This window comes from Hirundo rustica, chromosome W, assembly GCF_015227805.2.
Source record: "Hirundo rustica isolate bHirRus1 chromosome W, bHirRus1.pri.v3, whole genome shotgun sequence".
Classification (NCBI taxonomy): Eukaryota; Metazoa; Chordata; class Aves; order Passeriformes; family Hirundinidae; genus Hirundo; species Hirundo rustica.
In genome coordinates, this window is record NC_053487.1 from 4028031 (window position 1) to 4055902 (window position 27872).

At 41.8% G+C, this 27872-nt stretch overlaps 1 protein-coding gene across 1 annotated transcript; it reads left to right on the forward strand.

Annotated features, from left to right (window-relative positions):
• Positions 1 to 4840: 4840 nt before the first annotated feature.
• On the forward strand, positions 4841 to 27872 carry LOC120764966 (DDB1- and CUL4-associated factor 12-like). The gene is made up of 8 exons (XM_058423935.1): positions 4841 to 4855; positions 10712 to 10918; positions 12167 to 12227; positions 13936 to 14129; positions 14350 to 14415; positions 20629 to 20791; positions 25722 to 25906; positions 26669 to 27872. The coding sequence occupies exons 1-8, from the start codon at positions 4841 to 4843 to the stop codon at positions 26825 to 26827; spliced, it is 1050 nt and encodes a 349-aa protein (XP_058279918.1). The 3' UTR covers positions 26828 to 27872.

The window sequence follows — 27872 nt, forward strand, 5'->3', positions numbered from 1 at the left end:
ATTTAGGCAGTACAGTTCTATTATCCTCTGGAAGTCGCCATTCCCTTTCTGGGTCTTCTCTCAACCCCATTCCTTTCATCTTTTCTTCTTCCTGCATAGTAAAACTATATATCTTTTGCAAATTCCCTCTGCTAGTCTCACGCTCTTTTCTTTCAGCCTTTGGATCTTTCTGGGGGTAGATTGTGACATCTGCAAAGCAGCCCTTCTTGCTTCCTGATCTGCTGCATTATTTCTCCTGCTTTTAAAATCCAATCCCTTTTGATGCCCTTTCAGGTGAACAACAGCAATTTTCTTAGGTCCCCTCAAGGCCTTCAGCAGTTTCCTGATTAGATCTTGGTGAACCAGGTTTTTTTCCCTGGGAGTTTATCAACCCCCGTTCTTCCCATATTTTCCTAAAAGTGTGTATAATCCCATAGGCATATTTTGAGTCAGTATAGATAGTACCTGATTTATCCTTCAACAACTGCAATGCCCGCAGTACAGCATAAAGTTCACAGGCCTGCGCCGACCAAGATCCACTTAGAGGGCCTGATTCGATAACTGCAAGTCCTTCTCCCCCAACTATTGCATAGCCAGAGACCTTTTTTCCATTAATTACTCGCGATGAGCCATCTACAAACAACCTATCCCCCTCTGGGGAGATGGGGTACTGTTTAACCCTTATCGGTGTCTCTGGATCTTTAATGATTACCGAGAAGGGGGGTATATTTAACCTTCCTACACTATCAGGAGTGTACCATACTTCTGAGTTAATTTTTTTCTCATCCTCTACCCTCAAGGGACAGAGTTTTATTTTGATTTCCTCATTTACTACTTCTATATTAATACCCATTTCTATAATTAAGTCTCTCCCTAACAAATTATAATCTGCTTCTGGTACTAGCAGAAGGTTCCCTATTCCCATTTTGGACCTCGATTCCACCAGTACATTCTTAATAACAGGGACTTCAAAGGGCTCCCCCTTCGCCCCTACCACTTGAGCAGTTTCCTTTGATATCTTACATCCCTCCGGTAGTACCTGGACTGTCGATCGCTCAGCTCCAGTATCTACTAAAAACTCAAATTCCTGCTGCTGAGGACCTATTTTTAATTTTATTAAGGGCTCCTGATGTTTCTGTGTCCCCAGCAAATGAAGCCCCTGACTCCTTCAGTCCTCTTTGAAGACTCTCTCATCCCTCAGCTGCTTCCTGCAGTTTCTCCGAAAGTGTCCTTTATTTCCACAGTAGAAACATACGCCTCCATCCTTTTTCTCTACCCGGAGAACCCCTCCCCCATTTCTCTGGGCCACTTGACTTGTTTTGCGAGGGGCATCAATTCTCCTAGTCTCCCTTACTGCTGCCACTATCATTCTTACTTGTCTCTTGTGACTCTCTTCATCTCTTCTCACACATACCTTCTGTGCTTCCTTCAATAGCTCATCTAGGTCTCTATCTTGCCAATTATCTAATTTTTCTAACTTCTTTCTGATATCTTCCTACGATTTAGCCACAAATTGTGTTTTTAGTAGTGCTTGCCCTAACGGTGTCTCAGGATCTAAGCCCGAGTACATCTACAGGTTTTTCTCTCAAGCGTTCTAGCTAGTCCGTAGGTGTCTCTCCCTTTTTCTGTCTCTCATTAAATGCTTTGTTGATGTTCTGCTCCCTAGGCACCGCTTCCCGGATCCCCTGTACTATTATCCCCAGAACTCAAAGGTACTGAAACAAACCCTATCGCTGGGTGAGGTCCCTGCCCCCCCCCACAGGCATTTCTCTTAGGGGATTTAGGTTATGCTGTCTAGCCCGACCTCGGGTTATGGGTCCCTGCACTTCCTCGGGGGGCTCGGGATTACTTCCTGCTTCCTGAGGCTCCATTGGAGGTGCATCTGGAATCTGGGGGTTCTGAGGGGGTATGTAAGGAGGTGGGATTAGTAAGGCTTCTTCCTCTTTACTCCTGTCTTTCTTTCGTCCTCCCTTGTTGAGGGGAAACAGGAGCACTTCACCCCCAGGTCTTGTAACCCATACATTAGCACATTCACTTTCTTCTTGACTAACAGGAATTTTAGTGTTTACCCACAAGTTGAGTTTTTGCCTCACCCAATCTTCTGATGATCCAAAAATAGGCTAAAAAATATTTCAGGAAATCTCCTTTCCACCCCATACTACCACACAATAATGGATCATTTTAGCTTTATCTTTACCCCCTGTGTTAGGGTAATGTTTCCAATTGTCTAATATGAACCCCAGTGGGCTATCTGTTTTATGGGAGTAGAGGGCCTGCTCTTCCCCTGTCCCATCTTCTGGAGTGCCCTCACACAAGTGTGGTGCAGAAATCACTCGCTTCCCCTTGTTCGTGGCTCATGCCCTCTCGGACAATGAGAACCGCACTACTGAGGGTCCACAATCGCTTGGAAAATCCGAGCTGCCGGTTTTCCTCTCACACACACACACACTCGCAGCACTCCAGGATACCCGACCCAGACCGAACGGAATCTTCCACACAGATACTCACGCGTCTTGCGTCTTCGTCCGGACCTTTGTGCACAAAGTTTATAGGGTCTGCCGGCTTCCTTTGCCTAATGCTTTGAATTTAGGTTCGTCGGTCCAACCGAGACAGGAATCGGGTCTACCAGGGCCGCCGACTGATCGGCGGGGCGCCCCCCAGGCAGAACCAAAAGTCCTATCTTGCAGGTGGATCCGAGTCACGGCACCAAATTGTAATAGACTATGAACACAAAGAAAAGTTCCAATAGGAATTTATTACATTACAGCAGGCAAAGCAAAGGCAAATACAGCGCTGGACGGCAGGGGAGTCTCGCTCCACCAACTGCCGTGCCTTGGCAGGTTTTTCAGTCTTGCTTTTATCTTGCTTCTTTCTTCCGATGATGTATGTGTGACGTGTTGCTAGGAGGGTCTCTTTCTGTCTCTTGGTGGTCGCAGAGATGAAGGCTGTAGTTGTAAGCTGGAATTCCTGAAACTTAAAGCTGATTAAGCAAGTAGAGAAGGAATGGGCAAGGGTCTGTTTGCCTATAAGCTTAGATAGTGACATAGTAACTTCCTGTTATCTTGAGTTATTTGATCTCCAGTGAACAAAAAATAGTTAATGTTTATCACATTGATCAGCACCTGGTCTCCCAGCTGGATTTTGTGAATAGTAAATCCTAGAGGTGTGCCTTGTGCTATTAGTCCGCGTTTTTGGAGCTCTTGTAAATTTTTGTTAATTAAGACAAGATAAGACTGGATCTGGCAATCTTCTATTCGGGGGTGTCCAACCGGCATTCTATGCTCATATGGCATTCCATATAGCATTTTAAAGGGGGACAAACTAGAACCTGAATGGGGTTGGGTCCTGACATTTAGAAGAGCTAAAGGAAGGCACTTCACTCATGACATTTTAGTTTCTAGCATAAGTTTGGATAATTGAGCTTTTAGAGTCTGATTCATTCTTTCTACCTGGCCTGAACTCTGAGGGTGCCAAGGAGTGTGATATTCCCATCTGATTCCCAAGGCCTCTGCTAAGTGTTTTATGATCTTTGATGTGAAGTGGGTTCCTTGGTCTGAGTCTATAGAGTCAGGGATCCTATATCTAGGTACTATTTCTTCCAGTAACTTTCGAGCCACGGTTTGTGCTGTTGCCCTGGGGCTAAGGAATGCTTTTACTTAATGTGTTAATTGGTCCACTATTACTAGTAAATACTTATACCTTCTTATTTTGGGTAGCTCAGTAAAATCTACTTGAATCTTCCTAAAGGGACGGTATACTAAAGGTCGTCCCCCTGGTATATTTTGCCTGATTCTTGACTTATTAATTTTCTGACACACTAGGCAATTCTGAACTTCCTGCTTTGCTAATTCGAAGATACCTTTGCATCCAAAAAACTTCAGGAACTGGTCTGCTAATGCCTGAGTTCCTCAGTGGGTTTGAGAATGCAATCTCTTCAGTATCTTTTGGGTATATGCTTTTGGAATTAATTCTCGACCGTCAGTGAGTTTCCATTTCCCATTCTCTAATGTACCTCCTATCTTTTTAAAATCTTCGATTTCTTTTTCTGTGGGATGCGGAGGAAATTCCTGGGGACCTTTTGGTATGTTCTCAGGGATTTCAAGGGTGAGAAGCGCTGCTTTTCTGGCTTCTTGATCGGCCAAATTATTTCCCCTTATTCTGAATTGTAATCTTGCTTGATGACCCTTTACATATACTACGGCAATAGCTTTTGGTTCTCTTGCTGCTTCGAGGATTTGTCTTATTAAGTCCTTATGCACTAGGTTTTTTCCTTAAGTGTTTATTAGTCCTCTTTCCTCCCAAATTTTTCCAAAAGTATGCACTACCCCAAAAGCATACTTAGACTCAGTAAAGATGGTCCCTGTTTTTCCCTTTCAGCACTCTTAGGGCTTGCAGTACTGCATACAATTTACATGCTTGAGCTGACTAAGAAGTGCTTAGGGGACCCGATTTGACTACCTCCTTGGTTTTCCCATTTATGATGGCATACCCTGATTTTCTTCTTCCTTCTATGACTTGGGCTGACCCATCTACAAACCATTTCTCCTCTTCATCTAATTCTTCATTTTCTAAGTCCTCCCTTACTTTTGTCTGCAATTCTATCAAGTCTGAACAATTATGCATAGGCTTCCCCAGTGCTTCTCCATACAGAAATCTTGCTGGATTGCTTGCTTGGGTTGTTCTCAATTCCAGTTCTGGAGCATGGATGAGAATGGCCTCATACTTTAAAAGCCTCGCATCCGTGAGCCATTTTTCAGCTTTTTGTTGTAAGATAGTCCTCACTTTGTGTGGGGTATAGACTACTATAGGAGCTTTAAATGTGATCTTTTTGGCTTCTTCCACTAATAGGGCCACAGCCACTATGGCCTGCAAACATGTGGGCCATCCCCTGCTTACAGGGTCTAGTAATTTTGAAAGGTAACTTACAGGCTTTTTATCTCCAGCCTATTCCTGTGTTAAAACCCCATAGGCTGTGTGATTACTTACATCTACAAATAACTGGAACTTTTTGTTTATGTCGGGGAGGCTTAAAACTGGGGTGGTCACTAAGGCTTCCTTTAGTCTTTGCAATTCCTTGTCATCCTGTTCAGTCTACTTTATTTTGTCTTTTGTCAATTTCTCGTATAGGAATTTTTGCTTTATCACTATATCTTTCTTTGTTTCTCCTGCAACTAATAAGTCGTCTACATATTGCAGGATTTTTGTCCTTTTTTTAGGGGAAAACTGATTTATCAATTGCTTTAAAGCTTGCCTAAATAAGTTGGAAGAGTTTACAAAAGCCCTGAGGCAGGGTGGCCCATCTCAACTGTTGCTTACATTTGTTTCAAGTCTTCCCATTGAAATGCAAAGAATCGCGACTGCCTTCGGCTAAAGGGCAGGTCTAATATGCATCCTTTTAAGTTACTTACACTATACTATGTATCTTTTGGGGAGACCCCCGCTCAGAAGCGTGCATGGGCTTGCTACTGAGTCTTAGCAGTCTTATTCACTGCTTTCAGATTCTGCACTAATCTATAACTCCGGTCTGTCTTTCTCACGGTTAGCATCAGGTTACTACATCAGGACACACAGGGCTTTGAAATTCTCTTGCTCACTTAGGTCATCTACTACAGGCTTCAGTCCCCGTCTTCCTTCTAAAGGGATTGGGTACTGCCTGATCCTTATGGGATCTTCAGGCCTCTCAATTTCAATTGAAATGGGTTCCATAACCAATTTTCCGGCTTCTTTCCCTGTATGCCATACTTTGGGGTTAATTTTGTCCTCATCTTCACAGGTTAGTTTATATATGCTAACTATTATCTGTGAATTCCTTACAATGAGGTTAATACTCAGTGCAACAATCAGGTCCCTACCCAGCAGGTTGTAATCAGCTTCTTCTACTAACAACATGTCCCCTAAGCAAATTTTATTCTCTGATTTAATTTCCACATTCTTTACAATGGGGACTTTAAACGGTTCCCCTTTAGCTCTTATAACCACTATAGATTCTTTGCTTATTTGGCACCCTGGGGGCAACTGTTTAAATGTACTTTTCTCAGCCCCAGAATCTACTAAAAAATCCATTTTTGTTCCTTTGGGTCCTATCTTTAATGTTATCAAGGGCTCCCACGATGTTATGGACTCCAAAAGATAAAGCCCCTGACGTCCCTAGTCCTCCTGAAACATCTTTTCATCCCTTATCCTCTTTGGACAAACCCTTTTCATGTGTCCTTTTTTCTTACAGTAAAAACATTCCAACTCCTCCATTCGATTCTCTGAGGTTCCTTTCTGCAGACGTATTGGCCCCTTCGGTGGTGCTTTCCTTAAGGGTTTCTCTGATGCTTGCGGGCGTTCCTGTTTCTGGGCTTCCCTTACAGCAGCTACTAATACCCTAGCCTGTATTTTCTGTTTTTCCTCATCCCTTCTCATATAGATTTTCTGGGCTTCCCGCAGCAATTCCTGTAGTCCCTTCTCTTGCCACCCCTCGATCTTCTCCAGCTTTTTCCTGATGTCCTCCCACGATTTTGCTACAAACTGGGTTTTCAACAGTACCTCCCCCACGGGAGAATCGGGGTCTGTCCCTGAATATATCTGGAGGCTTTTTCTCAATCTTTCTAACTATTCTGTGGGAGTCTCATCTTTCCCCTGACATTCCCTGAAAACTTTACTCAGATTTTGTCCCCGGGGCACGGCTTTTCTGATTCCCTGTATGATGATGTTCCTCATATCAATCATACTTCTCCTACCCTCCTCAGTCTGAGCATTCTATCGGGGATCTTGGCTTGGCCATTTCTGATCTCCGGGAGTGCTCTGAGGGTTTCTCCGTTCCCATTCTCTTATCCCTGCCTGCCTGATCATTTTCTTTTCTTCCGTATTGAACAAAGACTTGAGAATGGCTGTGAGATCTTCATATGAATAGATGCTAGTTCCCAAAAACTCGTCTAGCCTTTCGGAGACCCCTAAAGGGTCATCTATAAGCTTCCCCATCTCCTTTTTGAAGGCTCTTACATCACTGGTATTAATCGGGACGTTTATGTACCCGATAATTCCCGGAGCGGGGGGTATTTCCCTTAGGGGGAGAAGATTAGCCTTTTTACCCTCCCCTTCACTCTCCACCTCATTCATTCTCTTTAGCTGTCTCTTTGTCCTCCTAGCGGGAGGGGTGTGTTTTGCTTCTGCCGAACCCTGCTGTGTATTTGCAGGGGGACTAAAGAAAGCCGCCAAATCTAAATCAGGCAGCAGGTCATCCCGTGTTGGTGCAGGGGTGTGTGTACTTTGTGTCCTCCCTCCCAGTGGCTGAGGGGCTTGTACAGGTTCTAGCGGGGGAGGGAGCCCAACTGGTGGGAACGGGGCCCCTGATTGTGATTCTAGCGGAGGGGCAGATGGAAGAGACGGGGACATAGGGATTCCTCGTCCTAAAGGAGGTCTTAATCTCCCAGGGTTTTGCAGATTATTCTGCTCTGGGAGGGGAGGGGGCGAGGGCACAATGTAAGGTGGGGGTAGATTGTCTAAGGGTTCTTATTTATCCCCTGAGACAGCGGTAGGGTTTTCTATCTTCACGGGTAACAGCCTCGCATCTATTTTTCCCCAGACCCCAGCATATTCCTTGTTATAAATAAAATCGACCAGATTCGATGTATCAAAATTTAGAATTTTATTGTGAGACAAAATATCAGTCTCAGAAAGCCACAATTAAAAGGACAGCGCCGAGCCCGGGATCGGCGCCGGGTGAACACGGATATCAAGCTCTGCCAGCCTGGTATCCCCCCAAGTTCACAATTTTGGGTCTCCAGCCACCCTTTTTTATACACTAGATCGCGGAGTGAAGTCCGAGATTCTGACGTTATCCTCTCCGAGGTGTCTTCATTAATTATGCAAGTCCCGGTATCGGGAGTCTGAATGGACCGGTAGGGTGGAACAATGCAGCTGATGGCCGAGCCCGGGTGTGTCGTGGATATGTTAATTTCGACGGAGAGGAGTAGAGATATCCATCTGAAGTGATTATCTTGGTCTCCGGACTTGTACCTCCGTTTTTCCGCTGTCTTTTGTATCCTTTCAGGGATTCCCAGCAGCGATAGTTTCTAGGCCCTCTCTCTGGTAATTCTAACAAGCTCTTTCCGTGTCCCTCCCAAACCTTTTCAGGCTAGGGATATTTTGTATTCTGTTGAATTCCCCGTCTTCCCAAGTTAACCCACAAAATGCTAAAACAAAACCTAACTTCTAACATGCTATTTTATACAGGACTTATAATCATACATTCAGTATTTCAATTTATATTCTCTTAACATGAAGTGACTTCAGAGCAGATGTTACATTCCTTTTTGATGATCTGTAGCTAAAGCATGTTTGTGTCTCTCTCCTGGTAGTTAATGCATGTTTGTGTCTCCCTCCTGGTAATTCTTAATTATGTTATGTCTCGTGTTTCCCTCTCCCTTGTCCTTTCAAGCGAGAGGAATTCCTGCACCCTCTTCTGAGTTGCTTAACTCTGAGTCAACTCAGAGTTTGTTGGATTAACATAAAACCTTACATTTATTTAGATGATATTAAATTTTATCTATCAACACGAATTAACTTTAGGACATATATCACACTTTACCTATGTTAGTTTGAGCACATCTTTAACACTCATATTTATACAGTTAACATTTACCCTTTATAATGTGATAACACGAATTAACTTTAGCACATATATCACATTCCTGTTCCTCCGCATTTCCCTTTTTTCTGACATAAAGCACCAGTGCCTTACATATCCATTTCTCAAATGTTCCAAACACGGGCTAAGTTACGTGATCCCGTATTTCCACCCCTCCCCACACTTCTATGCAATAGTGTATCATCTGTTTCTTGGATTTTCTTTCCCTTATGGGACATTCTTCCCAATGTTCTAACATCCATCTCAGCGGGCTCTCAACTGGGATTTCGGGGATTCCTTTACTGGTTCCCCGTTTTGTTTTTCTTAAATTCTTTTTACTAGTTTTGCTTTTTGTTTGCCCCATGGTGTGGGTTTACCAGATACTTGCCCTTTGTGGGTGATCGCTCCCCCCCCCGGGGTTTCTCTGGTGTGTGTGAGCTCTCCCTTCTCCTTACTTCTTCCCCGGACCGTTCCTGGTCCAAGGCTGAAAGATTTACCAGTCCCCGGAACTCTTGTAAGGACGTAACCTTCCCTTTCAGCCTTCCTGTGACTGATCCCCCCTTTCCGAAAACTCCCCGAGTTTTCAGGGCTTAACGTGTGAGGTGCGTTCTACCCCCGAAACTTTTGCTTCCCCCGCAACCGACCACGCCCCTCGCGGGACAATGGAACTGCGATTTTGGGGTCCCACTCGCTTCGTGATAAAATCACGTCTCACTCACACGCTTGGTCACCCCCACTCAACCACGCAATACTTACGATCCTTTTCCTGCGTGGATTCTTCGTGCACGTAGATTTTTATGAGTAGATCTCTTCGCCGCGGCTCCGGAGGTTCTGCTTCCAAAGAAAAACCTCCCTGAGTTCTCTGAGAGCTCTGACTTCGCCTATCTCTCTTTTAAGTGTGGCTTTTGCGATTTCTGTTCATTGTGTGGTTGATCGGTTCTACCCGGCTACCCCAGCTCTGCCAGGCCGCTGAATTCAGCAGGGCGCCTCCTGGTCAGAGACGGGGGTCCCACGGGGGTCCTGGTATCACTCTAATCATGTCGGGGTCACCAGAATTGTTATAAATAAAATCGACTAGATTCGATTTATCAGAAATTTAGAATTTTATTGTGAGACAAAATATCAGTCTCAGAAAGCCACAATTAAAAGGACAGCGTCGAGCCCGGGGTCAGCGCCGGGTGAACAACGATAACACACTCTGCCAGTCTGTTATCCCCCAAGTTCATATCTGGGGTTTGCAGCAGCCTCTTTTTATACACTGGATCGCGGAGAGAGGCTTGAGATGATGTAAGTCCTCCATCTGAAGCAGCTTCGTTAAGTATGCAAGTTTCAGTTCTAAGAGTCTGAATGGATCAGCGGAGGAGGACAATGCTGTCGATGGTCGGTTCCAGGTGTGGTGTAGACATGCTGATTTTTGGCCGGAGACCATCTAGATACAGATCTGAAACCGTCATCGGGTTCTCCGGGCTATCATCTCTGTGTTCCGTTGCCCTTTGTTTCCTTTCAGCGATTCCTGGCAGTGACAGTCTTCTGTCCTCCTTTCTGGTAATTCTAATCAAGCTCTTTCCGTGTCCCTCCCAAACCTTTTCAGGCTAGGGATATTTTGTATTCTGTTGAATCCCCTTCTTCCCAAGTTAACCCACAAAATGCTAAAACAAAACTTAACTTCTAACATGCTACTTTATACAGGACTTATAATCATATTCTATTAACATGAAGTAACTTCAGAGCAGATGTTACATTCCTTTTTAACGCTTTGTAGCCAAAGCATGTTTGTGTCTTTCTCCTGGTAGCTAATGCATGTTTGTGTCTCCCTCCTGGTAATTCTTAATCATGTTATGTCTCGTGCTTCCCCCTCCCTTGTCCTTTCAAGCGAGAGAAATTCCTGCACTTTTTCTGAGCTGCTTAACTCTGAGTTGACTCAGAGTTTGTTGGATTAAGATAAAACTTACATTTATTTAGATGATTTTAAATTTTATCTATTAACACGAATTAACTTTAGGACATATATCACAGCATTGATGGATTTTATATTTAAAAGAATGTTAGTTCAAAAGAGGGAGGATATTGGTTTTCTTATCTGTGTGATAATGACTTGTATCTGCTTTTTTCCCCCAGTTATTTGTAATAGATGTCCAGACTGGTCAAATTACCAAGATTCCTATTCTGAAAGATCGTGAACCTGGCATGGTGAACCATCAGGGATGTGGTATTCATGCCATTGAGCTCAACCCCTCAAGGACCTTTCTGGCCACAGGTGGAGACAACCCCAACAGTCTTGCAATTTATCATCTGCCTACACTTGATCCTGTGTGTGTGGGAGATGTAAGTGGGAGTATTTGGGGAAAGTTTATTCTGTCCCAAGAATTACTACTTTGAAGTGTGTAAGGTCAGAGCAAGTTTAGAATTTGGGAGTTTTGTAGTGGAGAGTGAATTTCTGAAAGCTTGAAAATATTCCTGATCAAGTTGGTTTTTTTTGACAAGATATCTTAAATATGAATGAGTACATAAATATATGAGAGGATTCTCAGGGTTCTAAGTCAGATTTCTTCTTTCTTACCCTCATTCAGGTCTACTTCAGATTACTTTTAAGCATTGAAAATGTAACAAAATCTTAACTGTTAAAGTCTAATTGGGATGATGATGATCTCTGAAACTTAGCTTTAGTGAAAAAGCTCATTTGAGAAGTTATAAAGATGATTCAAGGCTTTCCCTTCTCCAGTGCAGCTTATATATGTATTATTTCACAGGTGGAACTTGACTTTGAGGAACAGTTCTAACCCAGTGGCTTGTGGCAGTTTGATACTTTGGTACTATTTTTATTTTTGAAACATCATGAGGCCTTTTTAAAACAGGCAATCTTAAAAAGAAAATTACTGAAATGGGTATAGTGGTGTTCTGTAAGCACTTCACTCTTATTTTTCCTTTTTGATTCAGGACTTCGCATGGACATTAACTACAACAACAGAGCTCAAGTCAGAGTTTCTGCAGTAGCAGATAACCAGCTGCAGAAAGGCTCGACTCTGAAGATTTGCATGACTTGTTATTTGTGTGCCACTGTGACTCTGCACCTTTTCAAACAAAACTAGACCCTTAAGGTCTTTATTTTATTCACAGGCTTCTCACCTGCTGAGTAAAAGATTCTTGAAAAATTAATCCGTAGGTCATATATTTTAAACATAATTTTTTGGTTTCTTTTTAGGGATGTGCATTTGAGGAAATAAAAGTATGCAACTACTTTATAGACATAAAGAACACTGCTTTCAAAATGGAAAAAATCCAAGTCCTTGGAACTGAGATTAATTTGTCTTTGGTCAAAGATCTGTTTTTGTATTGCCTAATTGCTATCTATTAATTATTCATGTCAAAATCAATAAAAGTTAAAATTACTGTTAGGTACTTAAACTGCTCTAGCTTGATAGGGGAATATTATTTATATGTTTTTATCATAGGTTTGTCTTTCTGAGTTTGCACTTAAGTATTCTTCATTTTGGTATTTTTTTGTCTGCCTTGAGACCACTGCAGAATATAATGGCACAGAAAATCTGTAAATTTTTTTCTTTTTTATTTTAGGATGGACATAAGGACTGGATATTTTCAATTGCGTGGATAAGTGATACTATGGCTGTTTCTGGTAATGTTAATTTTTAATTTTTTTCCCCAGAATTTTATACTGATGTACAGAACTTGATAGGTCTTGGGGAAGCACCTTTAGAAGGGATTTGAAACCATTTGGAACTACTTTGCCTATTTAAGCTATTCTTGGTCTTAGTACAGCACTTTGCTTTGCTTTATTTTAATTTTTTTAATTTTTTAATTTATTTTTTTTAATTTGTAGGGCCCTGGTCTAGATTGTGCTTTTTGTTTTCTAGTATTAGAGGGAATACTGCTATCTTTGCAGTAGATGTTGCCATGAGAGGGTGTCTAAACATGCTAAGTTCAAGGGAAGGATTCTACACCAGAATAATTTCAAGAGGGGTGTTGGTTGTCAGTTAATAACTTTGAATAGAGCTAAACAGTACTGGTTTCCTGAAATCCTATGAAAGACTGATTAATGAAAACTCTGTTTTATCAAGCTATCAGTAAAGTTGGGGTGTGGGTGTGGGTGTATGTGTGTATGTATATATATAGGCACACATACTATGGAATCTAATACAGAAGGTTGTAACAGAAAAGGTCAGTTACTGACTTTTTAGTCAGTGTAGTTGGATAATCAGTGTAACTTCATAAAGTATTACTTAACTTGGGTAAAGGCAGCAATATGCTGTTGAATTAATGTATTAGTTTACTGTCTTTCTGTGCTGAGAAGGTTTAGTATTCCATAGAAGGAGGTGTCAAACTGCAGGTGACAGAAAATCTTAAGTCTCATAAAAATCAAATGCTTCAATTGATAATTCAGAAATATTAAAAAAACAAAAGCTAATCCTTGAGTTGATTCTTGCAATTCTCTAACCCAAATATCTGCATTTAAAAAAAACCCATTAAGTCACATTGTGTAGGGAAGAAATGGAGGTACATGTCCAATCTATCAGAGCTGACTTAAATGGAAGTGAGTTGCCTAAACACCAGAAGGGATGGGTATAGGACCTTGGATTAAGCCTGTATTGATCTTTAAACCAAAGATATTTAGCTTTCTTCGTCCAGTATTGTTACTCTTACTGATTCATATTTTGTATAATTATCTTCAAATTCAGTAGAAAAATAAAATGAGTTCTTGCTTGTTTGGCCTCAGTTCCTGTGTTGCATTCTTTAAACAAGAGGTTTAATGAGTTGAATTAACAATAGATTTGATTTAAATTGGTGCAAGTTGTGGTTTTAAATATGTTTCTGTTCATTTCACTAATGTGTGTGTACATATACATAAATATACTGTCAGAAATCAAACTATCTAGAATTGGTATAAACCCAACTGAGTTTTCTTGTAGGTTTTTGTATTGGTTTAACAGACTGTCAGTCTTGGCCTTAGTAAGCCAGGCTCAGGCTGAACACATAGGCTATTCAATTGCCTCTGAGTTTATTCTACATGTGCATCTCTAATGGTGATTGTTGTACAGGATAGTGGGTTTTTGATGCATCCTAATCAGTTTGAAAACAGATGAGGTGATCTAGCTGCTTGGAAACCATGTAAACAAACCAGTTGACAACAAGTTCACAAAGTTATGAACTTAACAGCTCAGTAAAATCATTATTTTGTTAATAATAATTAATATATAGGCACCAGCAGTGTGTTGAGTTAGATTAAATTAATCTAAAGTATCCTTTCTTTAAGACCTCATTATTTATTTATTATTAAAAAGGGGAATTATGTATATGTGAAATGCTGTTATGGACTACTTATTCAGGTTCCCGGGATGGTTCGATGGGTCTCTGGGAAGTCACAGAGGATGTATTGTCCAAAAGTGATGCCAGGCATTATTGCTCTCAAGTTCCTGTCTATGCCCACATAACACACAGGACTCTGAAGGATATTCCTAAGGAGAACACCAATCCTGACAACTGCAAAGTCCGAGCATTGGCTTTCAACAATAAGAACAAGGTCAGTAAGATAAGCAAGACAGTTGAGTAGTCCTAAAACTGTCTACATGTATTTGAAAAAAAAAGTCATCTAAATCAAATATACTGCAGAAGCAACCTGGAATGTGAGTTTGTAAGGACATCTATAATACAGAAACTAACTCTTACTTTTTTCTTTTTTGTTTGTTTGTTGTGGTTTTTTTTTTTTTTTTTTTTTTTTTTTTTTTTTTTTTTCATAATAGGAGCTGGGAGCTGTGTCCTTGGATGGGTATTTTCATCTTTGGAAAGCAGAGCACACACTGTCAAAGGTGCTTTTCTGTTGGTGTAAAACTTAAAATATTGCTTTGCATTGAAGGTTGTTCACTATTCTTTATTTCCTAGAAATGTTTGAAGAAAGAGCAGCAGTGTTTGTAAAACACTGTCCTGGTTCTGGCCAAGACAGGGTTAATTTTTGCAGCAGCCAGGAGGAGCACAGCCTGGACCCTGGGGTTATTAAATACCACCTCATGCCAAGTGCAGAGGGGACAAGGGGACAGAGGGGGGTGGCATTTTTCCAGTTTTGCTGGGGTGTATGGTTGGGTAGCACCAGATTCTGCATAGTGAGCAATCGTGTGAATCATTCACTTGTCTTGTACACACTGCTATCAGTATTGTTCTTGTTTGTTTTTTTATATTTCATTGCTGTTTCTAGTAAATTGTTCTTATCTCAACCCACGATCTTTACCTTTTTTTTTGCCTCCAATTCTCCTCCCCATCCCACCGCAGGGGGAAATGAGTGAACAGTGTGTGGTCTGGGGTGATTCAATGGGAACACTAAATTGGGAAATACCATTCCTAAACCACGACAGTCAATTTGGTGCCCAATGTGAGGCATGAAGCATTGAGATAACAACAGATCTGACCAGAGCGGGTTGGAAACAAATTTAATCTAAGCATTTGTATTAGGTACAGAGCCACTGGTCACAATGTTGCTTGGTCTGTTCACATGGTTATGGTACCTAACCCTGTATATGTTTCTCTATGTGCTCCTCATGGTGCTCTTTTTCAGACCAGGGAGAGGGATGAGGATTGCTTTATTGCTGTACTGTGGGATATTAGTTTATGACATGATGACATCAAGGGCAATGAGGGTCATTTGGGATGTGTCTTGAGTGCTGCTCTCCTGTTTGCCTTGGGTGCTACCTCTGGGAATTCATTAATAATTGTATCCAGTCTGTAGAGAGAACAGGGAAGGATGATTTCCCCCAGCTTTTCACACCCTTTTCCTCCTTCAGGTTTGTTACAACAGCTTGTGAGAATTTTGGATTTCCTTTGGATGTTAAGGAAGGAGCATCTTCTGGTTGCTATGTCTACTCAGTACCATCCACACCATGTTTAAAATTATGAGAGAGACTTCTAGGATAGTCATTCAGAGATCTGTCCCGAGGGTGGATAATCATGAGTGGTATGGAATGTGGGAGAAAATGGGACAGTTTCAGAGGACTTTTGTCCTCCAATGGTTTGGAAGTTCACCCCAAACAGGACCCTGATAAAGTGGCAGAATATCTGAAAGGAAAATGCTGTGGTGATTCCAGAGAGGCAAAAAGTAATGCAGTGTGTGGGGCCCTGGCTACTCTTTACCAGATACTGCTTGTCACTAGATAGCACCCTCAGGGGGAAGAGAAGGAAAGCAGAGCAACTGTCACTGTGGCCACTCAAACTGCAGCTGAACCAGAGGAACAATACATGTCAGTAGCAGTCATACCTATACAGAAAAAGAAATGCAAGACCAAATCAGTTTGCATAGTGAGGGATGAAGAGGAAGTAGGGCCCTCAGAACAGGAGGAAGAAGCAGGGCTAGAAATAATCACTGAATCCCTATCCCCAGGTGAGCTGCAAGATATATGAAAAGATTTCAGCCACCAGTAGGGTGAGCCCTTGGTGACCTGGCTGCTCTGATGCTTAGATAGCACAACCCACAGTTGGAAATTAGAGGGTAGTGAAGCCAAGCAACTGGGATCCCTGTCCAGGGATGCAGGCATTGACAACAGCATTGGGAAAAGGACAGAAATCCTCAGCCTCTGGAGGTGACTCCTGTCAAGTGTGAGGGAAAGGTGTCTTTTCAAGGAGGATCTAACAGTGCACCAAGACAAGTAGAACACCATGGAGCAAGGTATCCAGTACCTGAGAGAATGAGCTATGCTGGAGGTACTCTATAGAGATTCAAATAACAAGCAGTCCCCTGTAGATCCAGGTGAGGTCTAGGGCACACAACCCATGTGGCAGAAGTTCCTATGGAGCACGCCATTGTCATACGCCAACTCATTGGCAGTGATGTCATGGACAGAAGGAGAACAAACAGTGGATAATTTAGTTGCCCAACTCTGGCAATATGAGGAAAGTCTCTCTTCCTCCCTGTGGGTCTGCATCTCAGCTGTCCAAGGACTTGCAGCAATTTAAATAGGAAATGTCATGTGCCCTGCCAGTACAGGCCAGAGTCTCTGGTATTAAGAACAAGCACGCCCCTGCTCAAGAGAGAGGGGGAATACACCACAAGGTAGGTAACCTGTGGTTTTACCTGCATGACCACAGAGAGGACATGAGGAGGTGGGATGGAAAACCCACCGCTGCCCTAGGAGCCATGGGTATGTGAGTTGAGAGGAAGAACAACCACCACGGCAAATTCTTCAAGGAAAATTCTGCTCCAGTTTCCAGTGGGCAGGTCCTCAGACAGAATGGAAGGTGCTGATGTTACTTCCAAACCTCTTGAAGGGACCTGTGATTGATCATATTTATAAGAAGTGAGCAACAAGTACCATGACCAGAACTAGAGGGGCCCTGCCTCCAGCCTGTGGAGGAAAGGGATAATCAGATCTACTGGACTATGTGGATCTAATGGCCTGGCACATCACACCCACAAGAGTACAATGCTTTAATTTACACTGGTGCACAATGTACCCTGATGCCATTGAGATATGTAGGGGCAGAATCCATCTAATCCATCTCTATTTCTGGGGTGACAGGGGGATCCCAACACCTGACTGTACTGGAAGCTGAACCGAGCCTGGCTGGGAATGAATGGCAAAAACACCCCATTGTGACTGGCCCAGAGGCCTCGTGTATCCTTGGCATAGATTACCTCAGGAGAGGGTATTTCAAGGACCCAAAAGTGCATCATTGGGCTTTTTGGATAGCTGCTGTGACAACAGAGGAAATTAGGCATCTGAATACCTTGCCTGGTCTCTCAGAGGATCCTTCTGCTATGGGACTGCTGAGGGTTGAAGAACAACAGGTACTGATTGCTATCACAACAGTGCGCTGTCAACAATACTGCACCAACCGGGATTCTGTGACCCCCATCCACAAGATGATTCATGAACTGGAAAGCCAGGGAGTGGTCAGCAAGACCCACTCACCCTTTAATAGCCCCACATGTCCAGTGCATTAAGTTCAAGGCAGAATGGAGACTGACAGTGGATAATCATGGCCTGAATGATGTCACACCATCACTGAGTGCTGCTGTGCTGGGCATGCTGGAACTTCCGTACAAACTGGAATTCAAGGCAGCAAAGTAGTGCCGCCATCAATATTGCCAATGTGTTTTTCTGCATTCCTTTAGCAGCAGAGTGCAGGCCCTAGTTTGCTTTGACCTAGAGGGGCATCCAGTACACCTGGAACCACCTGTCCCAGGGGCGGAAGCACAGCCCCACAATTTGCCATGGACTGATCCAGACTGCATTGTTAAAGGGTGAGTCTCCAGAACAGTTGCAATACATTGATGACATCATCGTATGGGGCAACACAGCAGAGGAAGTTTTTGAGAAAGGGGAGAAGATAATCTGGATCCTCCTGAAAGCACGTTTTGCCATAAAGCAAAGTAAGGTCGAGGGACTTGCCCAGGAAATTTAGCTTTTAGGAGTAAAATGGCAAGATGGATAATATCAGATTCCAATAGATATGATAAGCAAAATAGCAGCTATGTCCCCACCAACCAGTAAAAAGGAAACACAGGCTTTCTTAGGCACTGTGGGTTTTTGGAGAATGCATATTCCAGATTACAGTCAGATTGATTGTAAACCCTTTCGATTACATGACCTGGAAGAAGAATGATTTTGAGCGGGGTCCTCAATAAGAACAAGCTTTTGAACAAATTAAACCAGAAGAGCGTTCATGCAGTAGCCCTCGGGCCAGTCAGGACAGGACAAGATGTGAAAAATGTGCTTTACACCACAGCCAGGGAGAATCACCCTTCCTGAAGCCTCTTACAAAAAGTACTCAGGGAGACTTGAGGATGACCCCTGGGGTTCTGGAGTCAGGGATGCAAAGTATCCAAGGCCTGTTACACCCCAACTGAAAAAGAGATACTGGCATCTTACGAAGGGTTTTGAGCTGCTTCAGAAGTGATTGGCACTGAAGCAAAGCTCCTCTTGGTACCCCAACTGCCAGTGCTGGGCTGGATGTTCAGAGGAAAAGTCCCTTCCACACATCATGCCACTGATGCCATGTGGAGCAAGTGGATTGCTCTGATCACACAATGAACTCAAATAGGAAACCATAATCACCCAGGGATCTTGGAAGTCATCACAAACTCACCTGAAGGCAAAGATTTCAGACTAATTTCAGAGGAGGAGAAGGTGACATGCTGAGGAGGCCCTACCGTATAATCAGATATGAGAAAATGAAAAGCAATACGCTCTCTTTACTGATGGTTTCTGCCATATCGTAGGGATACATCAAACATGGAAAGCAGCCATATGGAGTCCTACATGGCGAGTCGCAGAAGCTACCTAGGGACAAGTTGGATCAAGTCAGTTTGCAGAGCTGAAGGTCATCAAGCTGGCTTTAGGTATCACTGAATGAGAGAAGTGGCCTGCACTCTGCCTCTACACTGACTCGTGAATGGTAGCAAATGCTCTGTGAGGGTGGCTGGACCAATGGAAAAAGACCAGTTGGCAACATAGAGGGAAACTCATCTGGTCTGCTGAATTGTAGCAAGACATCGCTGCTCAGGTAGAAGTTAGCTTTTCAAACATTGGTATATACATTTAGTGAAGTCCACCTGGTTAGTTAACTCTAGAGGCTCTACCAATCAAGCTGGCTCTGCCCTATCAAAACCTTCACATAACATAGTAGGGGATAAAGTCCTTGTGGTGCATATGAGAAATGTGTTGAGGAAGACAGTTTGGATCAGTCCTGCCTCAAGGAAAGGCAAATCCATCTGTGGGATTGTTTTTGTTCAAGGACCTGGGTGCATTTGGTGTGTAATGCAAAGGGATGGGGGAATGCGATGTGTGCCTCAAGGGGATTTGATTTTTGGGTGAGAACAGTCTGTAATGTTGAATTGTTTAATATTGGTTGCTGAATGCCACTGCCATTGTGTGCCATAACTACCATGACAATGAGGATCAATTGCTCCAGATACACCAGTCATGAGCTCCTGATGCAGCAACCAGCTGACAGTGTGCCAGCCCTCCTGTCTTGGAGGACATTTTGAATGGACAGCCATTGACTAAGGGAATGGTACCCATGCTTGTGTGTGTGTATTACTTTTTTTTTTTTAAGGTGTAGGATCTGGCTATGATTTAGATGGTATAGAATAAGGGTTGGATAATGTCCTGGTTCTGTCCAGGAATGGGGAGGGTGGGGTGGCATTTTTTTTGTTTTTCTGGGTTATATGGTTGGGTGGTGCTGGATTCCATGTAGTGAGCAATTGCGTGTGAATCATTCACCTGTCTTGTACACTCTGCTTTTAGTATTGTTCTTGTCACTTTTTTCTTATTTCATTGCTGTTTCTAGTAAATTACTCTTATCACAATCCATGACCTTTACCTTTTTTTGCCTCCAGCTCTCCTGTCCAGCCCGCTGTAGGGGGAGGTGGGGGGGGAGTGAGCAAGTGGTGTGTGGTCTGGGGTGACTCAGTGGGAACACTAAACTGGGGAATACCTTTCCTAAACCACAACAAACACATAAATCTTTATGTAAAATGCAATGTCCTAAATATTAGAACTTGGGGAAAGAAACTTCCCACTCACCTTATTTTTAAGGGTGAGAGGTGCTCTTAGCTTTCTGCCAGTTCTGGGTTAGCTGAACTGTTCCATAGAGAGTATAATTGATACTTAATTAGTAGCCTTCATAAAGGAAGTTGCACTTATTTAAGTGTAATTGTAGATCAAGCCCACAAATATCTATACTACTGTATGAAGTAAGCTTTTTCAGCTGAGATGATGTACACCTGCTGAAGAAATAGCAGCTTAGAAAGATGTAAAACAATATACCAAAATGTCCATTGTTCTTTGCATAATACATGGTTCAGCCTTTATCATCTCCGTTTTGTTCAGATAAGGCATCTAATCTTCAGGGGCTGTTTTTTCTCTGGGTCAGGTTGCTTTTCTCTTAAACTTCTATTGTTGTGATGAACTTATTTTTTAGCTGCATTTTGGGTTTTTTCACTGCAACTTCCTCAAACATAGTTTACAGAATTGTTCTATTAGTGTTTTGCTCTCTTTTCATAATGTGTTGATTTGTCTTTCCTTTGTTTCTAGTTACTTTCCACAAAGTTGCCATACTGCAGGGAGAATGTGTGTTTGGCTTATGGTCAGGAGTGGTCAGTGTATGCAGTAGGATCACAGGCACATGTCTCCTTTTTGGATCCAAGGCAGCCTTCTCACAATATTAAATCCGTCTGTTCCAAAGAACGAGGCAGTGGTAAGAAACTTGTCAAAGGGTGCTTTAAATGGTTTGCTTGCAGAAGTAGCTTTTAAGACTCCAGTAAGATAAGCTTCCAATAAATACGAAGGTTTTTTCACGTGATAGACTAAATTATTAATAGCATATATAGGTTTTGGTTTTATGACATTATTCCTTGAGCAACCAACAAACCAAATGTCAAAGCAACTCTGAGATCTAATGAAGGATGTCAGTGTACTTATGATCAACTAAATTGCATGCCATCTAAATATTACTGAACTTTTAAAAGTATGCATTTTACTTATTACTGAACTTCACTGTGCATTTTACTTCTGCTTATTTTTAACTGTCTTATTCTGCTTTACTTCATTTCAAAGCAAATCCAGTCTTTTTACCACTATTAATACTGTCTATTCTCACATTTTTCTCTGGGGACAGAAAAAACCCCCATTGTCTGCTCTGTCCTATCATATTGGGAGTCAGTGCTGTGAGTGAATGCTTGCTTTGTAATTTTAAATTCATGACTGAGACAATTGTCAGTGTGTATTTATTTGCTTTAAATATACCGAAGCTTACTCTTAAAAAACAGTTTGCAGATTTTAGTGCTGTTTTCCTTTTCTGATGTGAATATAGTAGGTCCAATTGAACCTTACACCTGGGTCAAGCCTGAGGGTTTGCAGGGTACATGGTCCCATAAGCTTCTTCCCATACCCTTTATTTTCAAGCATGAGAAGGCACCGTGCTGATATCCATTTGAAACCATATTAATCCCAGAGTAATAAGTTTCAGTTCTTATTTAACTTGACTCTAGGTATTCATCTCTTCATTGGGCAAGTTTAGAAAAAAAAATACATGTAGGCAAGGATTAGGAAATTTTTATTTATGTGGTTACTGGACTTTGAACAATGCTATCTAGATAAATGTCAGGGTCTGCTTCTTTCAGATACAGAAGTTTCTATAATATGAGAAAAGGTAACTTACCAGCTCGTGTTTGTCACCTGAACATACTGCCAGCTACACCCCTTGTCTTGACCCACTGTCTGTGAGGGCTCTGTGAAGGTCCTGACACTGTCACTCTTCAGTATCATAGGGAAGAAATACCAGGACACTGGAGTGTGGTGCCCAGTGTGACTGGTGGCTAAAAACATCTATCTTGAATTATGTGATCATCCCTGTGGAGGGGATGACCTATGTGCAAGGAGTATCTCTGGGGTGCTAGTTCATGTCTAGAGAAAACCTTTGTTCAATATTGTTTTTTATTCTGCATAGTTGATTTTTGTGTGTGTGTGGGGGGGTGGTGGTGGAGGCACTTAAGTAATATTAATTCCTAAGATACTGAGTGTTAAAACTTTCTGTTGATCTCACTGGGACTTGGAGTGGTGTAACACCTCTAGAAAGTAGGCTGTTTATTGATTTGCAGACTAAAATCTGGGTTGACTTTTAAGTGCTTTGAAATGTTACTTGAATGTGCTTTCAGCTTCTAAATGCAACTGCTGGACATGATAAGTCCATATTAACTTCAGTTCATTAGTGTTGTATACAAAAGCAGATCAGAGAAATGTCACTTAGTAAGACTGAAACTGGGTGTGTTTTTTACCTAGTATAACCCTGCCTGCTCTATGTGAGAAGGTAGCTGATGCTTTTTAGTGTAAGAGTTGTTTTTCTTAGCAGCTGTATGGGAAAGTGCAGGCCCTCGACTGCAGTTCTTGATCTGTGAGAGTGACTGCTTTCTGCTTGATTGGCCTGCAGATCAATGTTGTGTGCCCTTGACTTTATAATCCTGAAGGCAGCAATGTTAATGCAGTAGACAGACCTTGCACAGCACAGACTGTGTCTACTCTTTGTGTAGGACATGCTATTGCATCTTCATTTCCTTATGGGATTTGTAGAGCTCCCTGCCTTTCAGGAGTAAGACAATTTGTTGACCCAAATAGTCCAGGCCTACAGGTGGTAGGGTGCTGGGAATGTAGAAGAGCTTACTGTGATCAGTTCTAGGCACAGGTGGTGCTTTTAGTTTGATGGGAATGATTAATCTGAGGTACTTTAGCCCCTCAGGAGCCAATTTGAAGCACTGTTCTTGAAAGCCTGTTCTAAACATCCACTTAGTAGTGGGTCCATAATGGATTCCTTCAGTTTTCCTTCAGTTTTTTTGATTGGAGAAAGATTCACAGTTGTTCTGTATTTTATAGCTTTTTATTAATTAATTGCATTGAAAAGTATATGCCATCTCTTTCATATTCCATCCAAAGCAGTTAAGCAATAGAAGCAATAACCATGGGAATATAGAAGACAGAAAATTGATGGACTATGTCCTTGAAGAGGGGGGAAAACAAAGAAGATAATACCTTTCTTATACATGATGTTTAATGATGAGCCAACAAACCCCCAGTTTTGACTGGTTCTGTGATGAGAACTTGCCCTAATGATGAACTTTGCTCATTATAATAATAAAAAACACACCCCTAGCTCAGGCACCCTCTACTCACAAAAAGACCATTACTCATTGAGCATGTGCCATGATTTCTTGGGACACTATGCCTTTAAATTGAAGCAGAGAAAGGATAAGCCAATAGAAACTTAGGCAAGTAGTGACTTAAGTAGGATGTGATAATAGCCTAACATTGTAACCTTATAAGTAGGCCTTTGTGTGCCTCAGTATGCTGGTTTTGTGGATCTACAACCCAGCAACCTTTTCTGCTCAGAGCTGTAAATAAATCAAATACCTTGACTCTGTGGGGATCAGCTTCTTGCACACCAGGTGAAAGAACCTGGTTTGGGAAAACAGTGAAGGGGAAGATATGTCTCCCAGCTTGCTCAGATGCATTTGCAGTTCTCTGAATTAAAGTAGAGATTCAGCAGGTGTGAGACTTGCACAGTGGTTTCTCACCTATTAAGCCTGTACCCAAGACTTCACCTCATATCTAGAACACAACAATGTGACCTTGCCTGTTCTAAGTGTGTTTAACAGATGCTGGTGGCTGTGGATGTAACATCAGGTTGTGGAGGTGCAAGAATGAGGATGTGTTTCTAGTTAGGACTCTGTACAGAGGGGAAGGGTAAACTGCATCTATGAATGTCTGCTGTCACATATACTGCTGGGTGTATGACAGTGTGTCAAGTTTTGTGATGTTCAGCCCCACTTGGTACAGTGACAGCAGTTGACACTTGGACGTAGCTGGCATAACTCACTCTTTTCCCTTCCTGTTTGAATGCTTGTTTAGGCTGTAATTCAGTGATACTTTAAAGAGGGCTTAAAAAGCTGTAGGGTTTATAACCTGCCTTCATGTTGTGCAGCAAAGAGAAGCATAGATGTGGTAGAGTTTAATCTGCATAGAAAAATTGTTTGTTAGAGTACTTATACAGAACAAACCTTTTGTACAATAAATAGAGATGACAGGACATTTTGCAAATTGCAAATTCCTACATACAGAATCTCCTCAAGACTATTTCCAAGGGAAAGAAGCTTAATCTGAATCTTAATCTGAAATGAGATTTCAGATTAAGATTTTGTGAAAACAAAATGTATTCTGCTCAATTTAATGGCATAACTGAATTGTGTTAGAATGTTTTGTTTGGATTGGAAACTTGTAGCTTCCCATGTGCTGGTGTAACATGGTGGTGCTTTGCTTGTAGTATTCTTAGTCTGTTTTTATTGCTGGGTGAAGTGCTAAAAGTACTAGCTACGAAGTATGGTGTGCTGTCTTAGCAGCAAAGTGACTAGTGCTTATACATGCTTACAGCTAGCCTCTTGACCAGCAAAATGCACTTGATAGCAGCTGGGACAGTAATTTTTCTCACACAGTCACTTAGTACATCTTGGCAGATAGCTAGATGGGGTGTGAGCTTGTGGAGGGAACCAATGTGAAGTTCTTTCCTCTGTCTGCTGCCCACATACTCATGGTGTGATCACAGAGGCTTGTGAACAAAACAAAACTACTCTTGATCCTAAATAGCTTGTGATCTTTGTTTATCTGTCAGAGCTGGGGCCTGTTGATAATTAAGCTTCTTATCACGCATCATCAGTGTATCTGATGGCATCAGAGGTGTGTCTTGGTTTAGGGCAAATTTTGGAGGAAACCTCAGAATAGGGTTCCTCTAGAAAAGCAAATTCAAGTGGCCCTTCCCCCTACTGGTTCAGGAAAAGATTTCTTTGGAGAAAAGTGGAAAAAACTGTTTATTTAACAAGCAAAGTATTCACAAGCGAAAAAAAAAAAAAAAAAAAAAAAGAAAAAAAAAGAATAATCTTAAAAAAATAAAACCTCTAGCTGTTCTGAAGACATGGAAAATTCAGAGAGTCCTTTTTGTGGGGTGTAGCTTGGCTCACTCAGTCTCTTATCAGTCCCTCTTGTGCTGCAAAGTGCCACGTTCCAGGCCCCAGTGGGCCACAGGCGTGAGTTCCCAGTTTTTCTGGGTTTTCAGTCCAGAGCAGGGCTGCTCAGTTCCAAGAAAAATAAAAGCCACAGTCTGGGGAACTTCTCTGCCTCAGCTAGCTAAAAACTAACTAAAAGCAAAGGAGAGCTGTCTTTCACTGTCCATTCTGCAGACAACACAGTCTGGGAGCAGGAATGCAGAGGAGTGAGTGCAGTTTCTGAAAAAAAACTGCGTGGTTCTTGTCTCCCCCCCTTCACTCTTGAAACCAGTCTTAAAGGTGCAGAACTTAATATCCAGCATAAACAGAACAGACAATTGGGGATACAAGCATCATAAAGTCACCCTAGGAAAAGGACAAAGGAAGTAGTATATGTAATTGAAACTGTTGTTTCAATAGCATCAATGAGATTTGTCTGCACTGCTCCATAGCAGTGTGGGGTCCAAACTTGTGTGTTATGGAGAATATTACTAGTAGGTAGTTCCTTTTAAAGGAAATTTTAGACATCAAGCAGCAGCACTGCAGAGCCAAAGCATCCATTTTCCTTACTGCATTGTATGTCCCTTCTCTTTTTGACAGGTATTCGATCCGTGAGCTTCTATGAGCACATTATCACAGTGGGAACGGGGCAAGGTTCCCTACTGTTTTATGATATCCGAGCCCAGAGGTTTCTGGATGAAAAGCTCCCACATGCCTGCTATGGACAGAAGCAGAAATTAGGAGGAAGTGAAATTTTAAAGTTGACTACTGGGAAAGGTTGGCTGGTGAGTAGCTTGTAGTTGTAGGAAACCCTTTACACAGGAGTTTACACTAGTTCTTTTTGTAGTAATGGAAGCTATTATATGAAATGTGTCCCAGTCAAACAGTGATCATGTAATTAATAACTGTAATATTGAAAAGCAGGAAGTGCTGCAGTATTGATCTCTATAAAAGCTTTATGAAAGGGTATTGAATGATTGGTTGCTCAAGTGTAAGGCATACTGGCTACTTTTCTTATGCACTGATTCATAAATGAACTAGATTTTATATCTTTATATTTTCTAATGTAATCTAACTTCTAGTTTTCAGAACATCAGACACAAAATTCATTGTCTTCCTTTAAAAATGTGCTACTCTAATGTGATACTCAAAGCAAGAGAGATTTAATTTAATTGTGTGCAATATTAGAAACTGTCCTCCTGAGGTAATGCCATGGCAGGCACTTGAGTTCAATTTACTGTATGTTATCATAAAGCAGTTAATGGCTTTGTCTAACTTCTCTTCATTATCCTTTGTATCATTGTGATGTAACTTTAAAAACTAATAAAACTTGATATCTTCCCTACCCTTCATCTGCCCCCTCCAATGTTTGGCCCCAGTGTCCCCAGAAAAAGCTTCAGGACAACTTTGTTATTGATCTGTCTGAAGCTTCAGTAGTATTAACAGAGAAGGTCCCTTTTTAGGTTCTGGAAACAACCTTCTGCTTTTGTGAAATAAGGTTTTGGGTTTGTTTGGCAGCAGTAATAATCTAAACTTTCTTTTAACAGAATCACGATGAAACCTGGAGAAATTATTTTTCTGACATACATTTCTTCCCAAATGCTGTTTATACCCACTGCTACGACTCATCTGGAACAAAACTCTTTGTGGCAGGAGGCCCCCTTCCATCAGGACTTCATGGGAATTATGCTGGTCTTTGGAGCTAATGATAACTCTTCATAAATGCTGATTGTGACACAGATTTCCACTTTTCTTTACCATTTTAAAAACAAAATTGTGTGATGCCATTGACTTCTGGTTTAAATGCAAGTTATTTTTTGGCAGTATTTTCTCTTGGTCTCCAACAGTCTTGTACATCTTTTTGAACCATTATTTTTGCTTTAACTTCCTTGATCTTTTATATGAAGGGTTTTTTAAATCCTTTTTTTTATTGTATTTACTCCAAATGACTCTTCCCCCACATTTAGGCTGTCTTGGCCATGTGCCTCCTCCTCTTTGCTGTGACGTAGGATTCCTTTCTTATAGCGTGGCTGCTTCTGGACTTTCTGTGAAAGTCAAGGGGCTGTGTGTCTTCAGATATTTTGTGTCAGTTCCATTACCTGGAGTGAGGACTACTTGTAATTTAAAAATATTTAAAAATATTTGTAAGAGATAAAGTAGTGTCTTATCTGTAGAGCCTGGCCCTAGTCTGGGTTAATCTTATTTTTTAAAAGTACAAGTCTAATGACACTGTTTATACATAAAGGAGTATGGTTATTTTAATATGTACTCATTGGAGCCCAGGGACATATTCCCCTGGGGTATTGCCCATCAAGCCCAAAGTGCGGGAGTTTTAAAAAATGCATTTGTATTTGAATTGTAGTTTTCAGCAGTGCCAAAAGAAAATTTATCCACTGTTTCTTTTCTGCTTCTCACAGGTATCAGCTTGCACTACTGGAGTTTGTATAGGCTGTTCTATGGTGTGGCTATTGCAGGATGACATTATATTGAGGGCCTGCAGAGGTGCTGAGAAGAAATGGGGGCAAGGGACATGAGTGTTCTTGTCCTTCAAAATGAACTAAATTGATCAATTTTCCAGATGAGTCAAGATTCCTTAGTATGCTGCTGTGGTAGCTCTTGGGTTCTTCATAAACTGCCTAAAACCCAGGACCTCTTTTTGTCCCAGGTTGTGGAAACTTTTTCCATTTTAGCTGTTCTGGTTGGCCATCGCCTCTAATATGCCAATGGAATAAATAAACTGCGGTTTTTTTC

What these genes read in the sequence shown, in the direction of transcription:
- LOC120764966 (XM_058423935.1), top strand. An exon ending in CTTTCAACAATAAGAACAAG is followed by an intron (nt 14,130 to 14,349) that starts GTCAGTAAGATA and finishes TTTTCATAATAG; the next exon opens with GAGCTGGGAGCTGTGTCCTT. An exon ending in CTACTGGGAAAGGTTGGCTG is followed by an intron (nt 25,907 to 26,668) that starts GTGAGTAGCTTG and finishes TTCTTTTAACAG; the next exon opens with AATCACGATGAAACCTGGAG.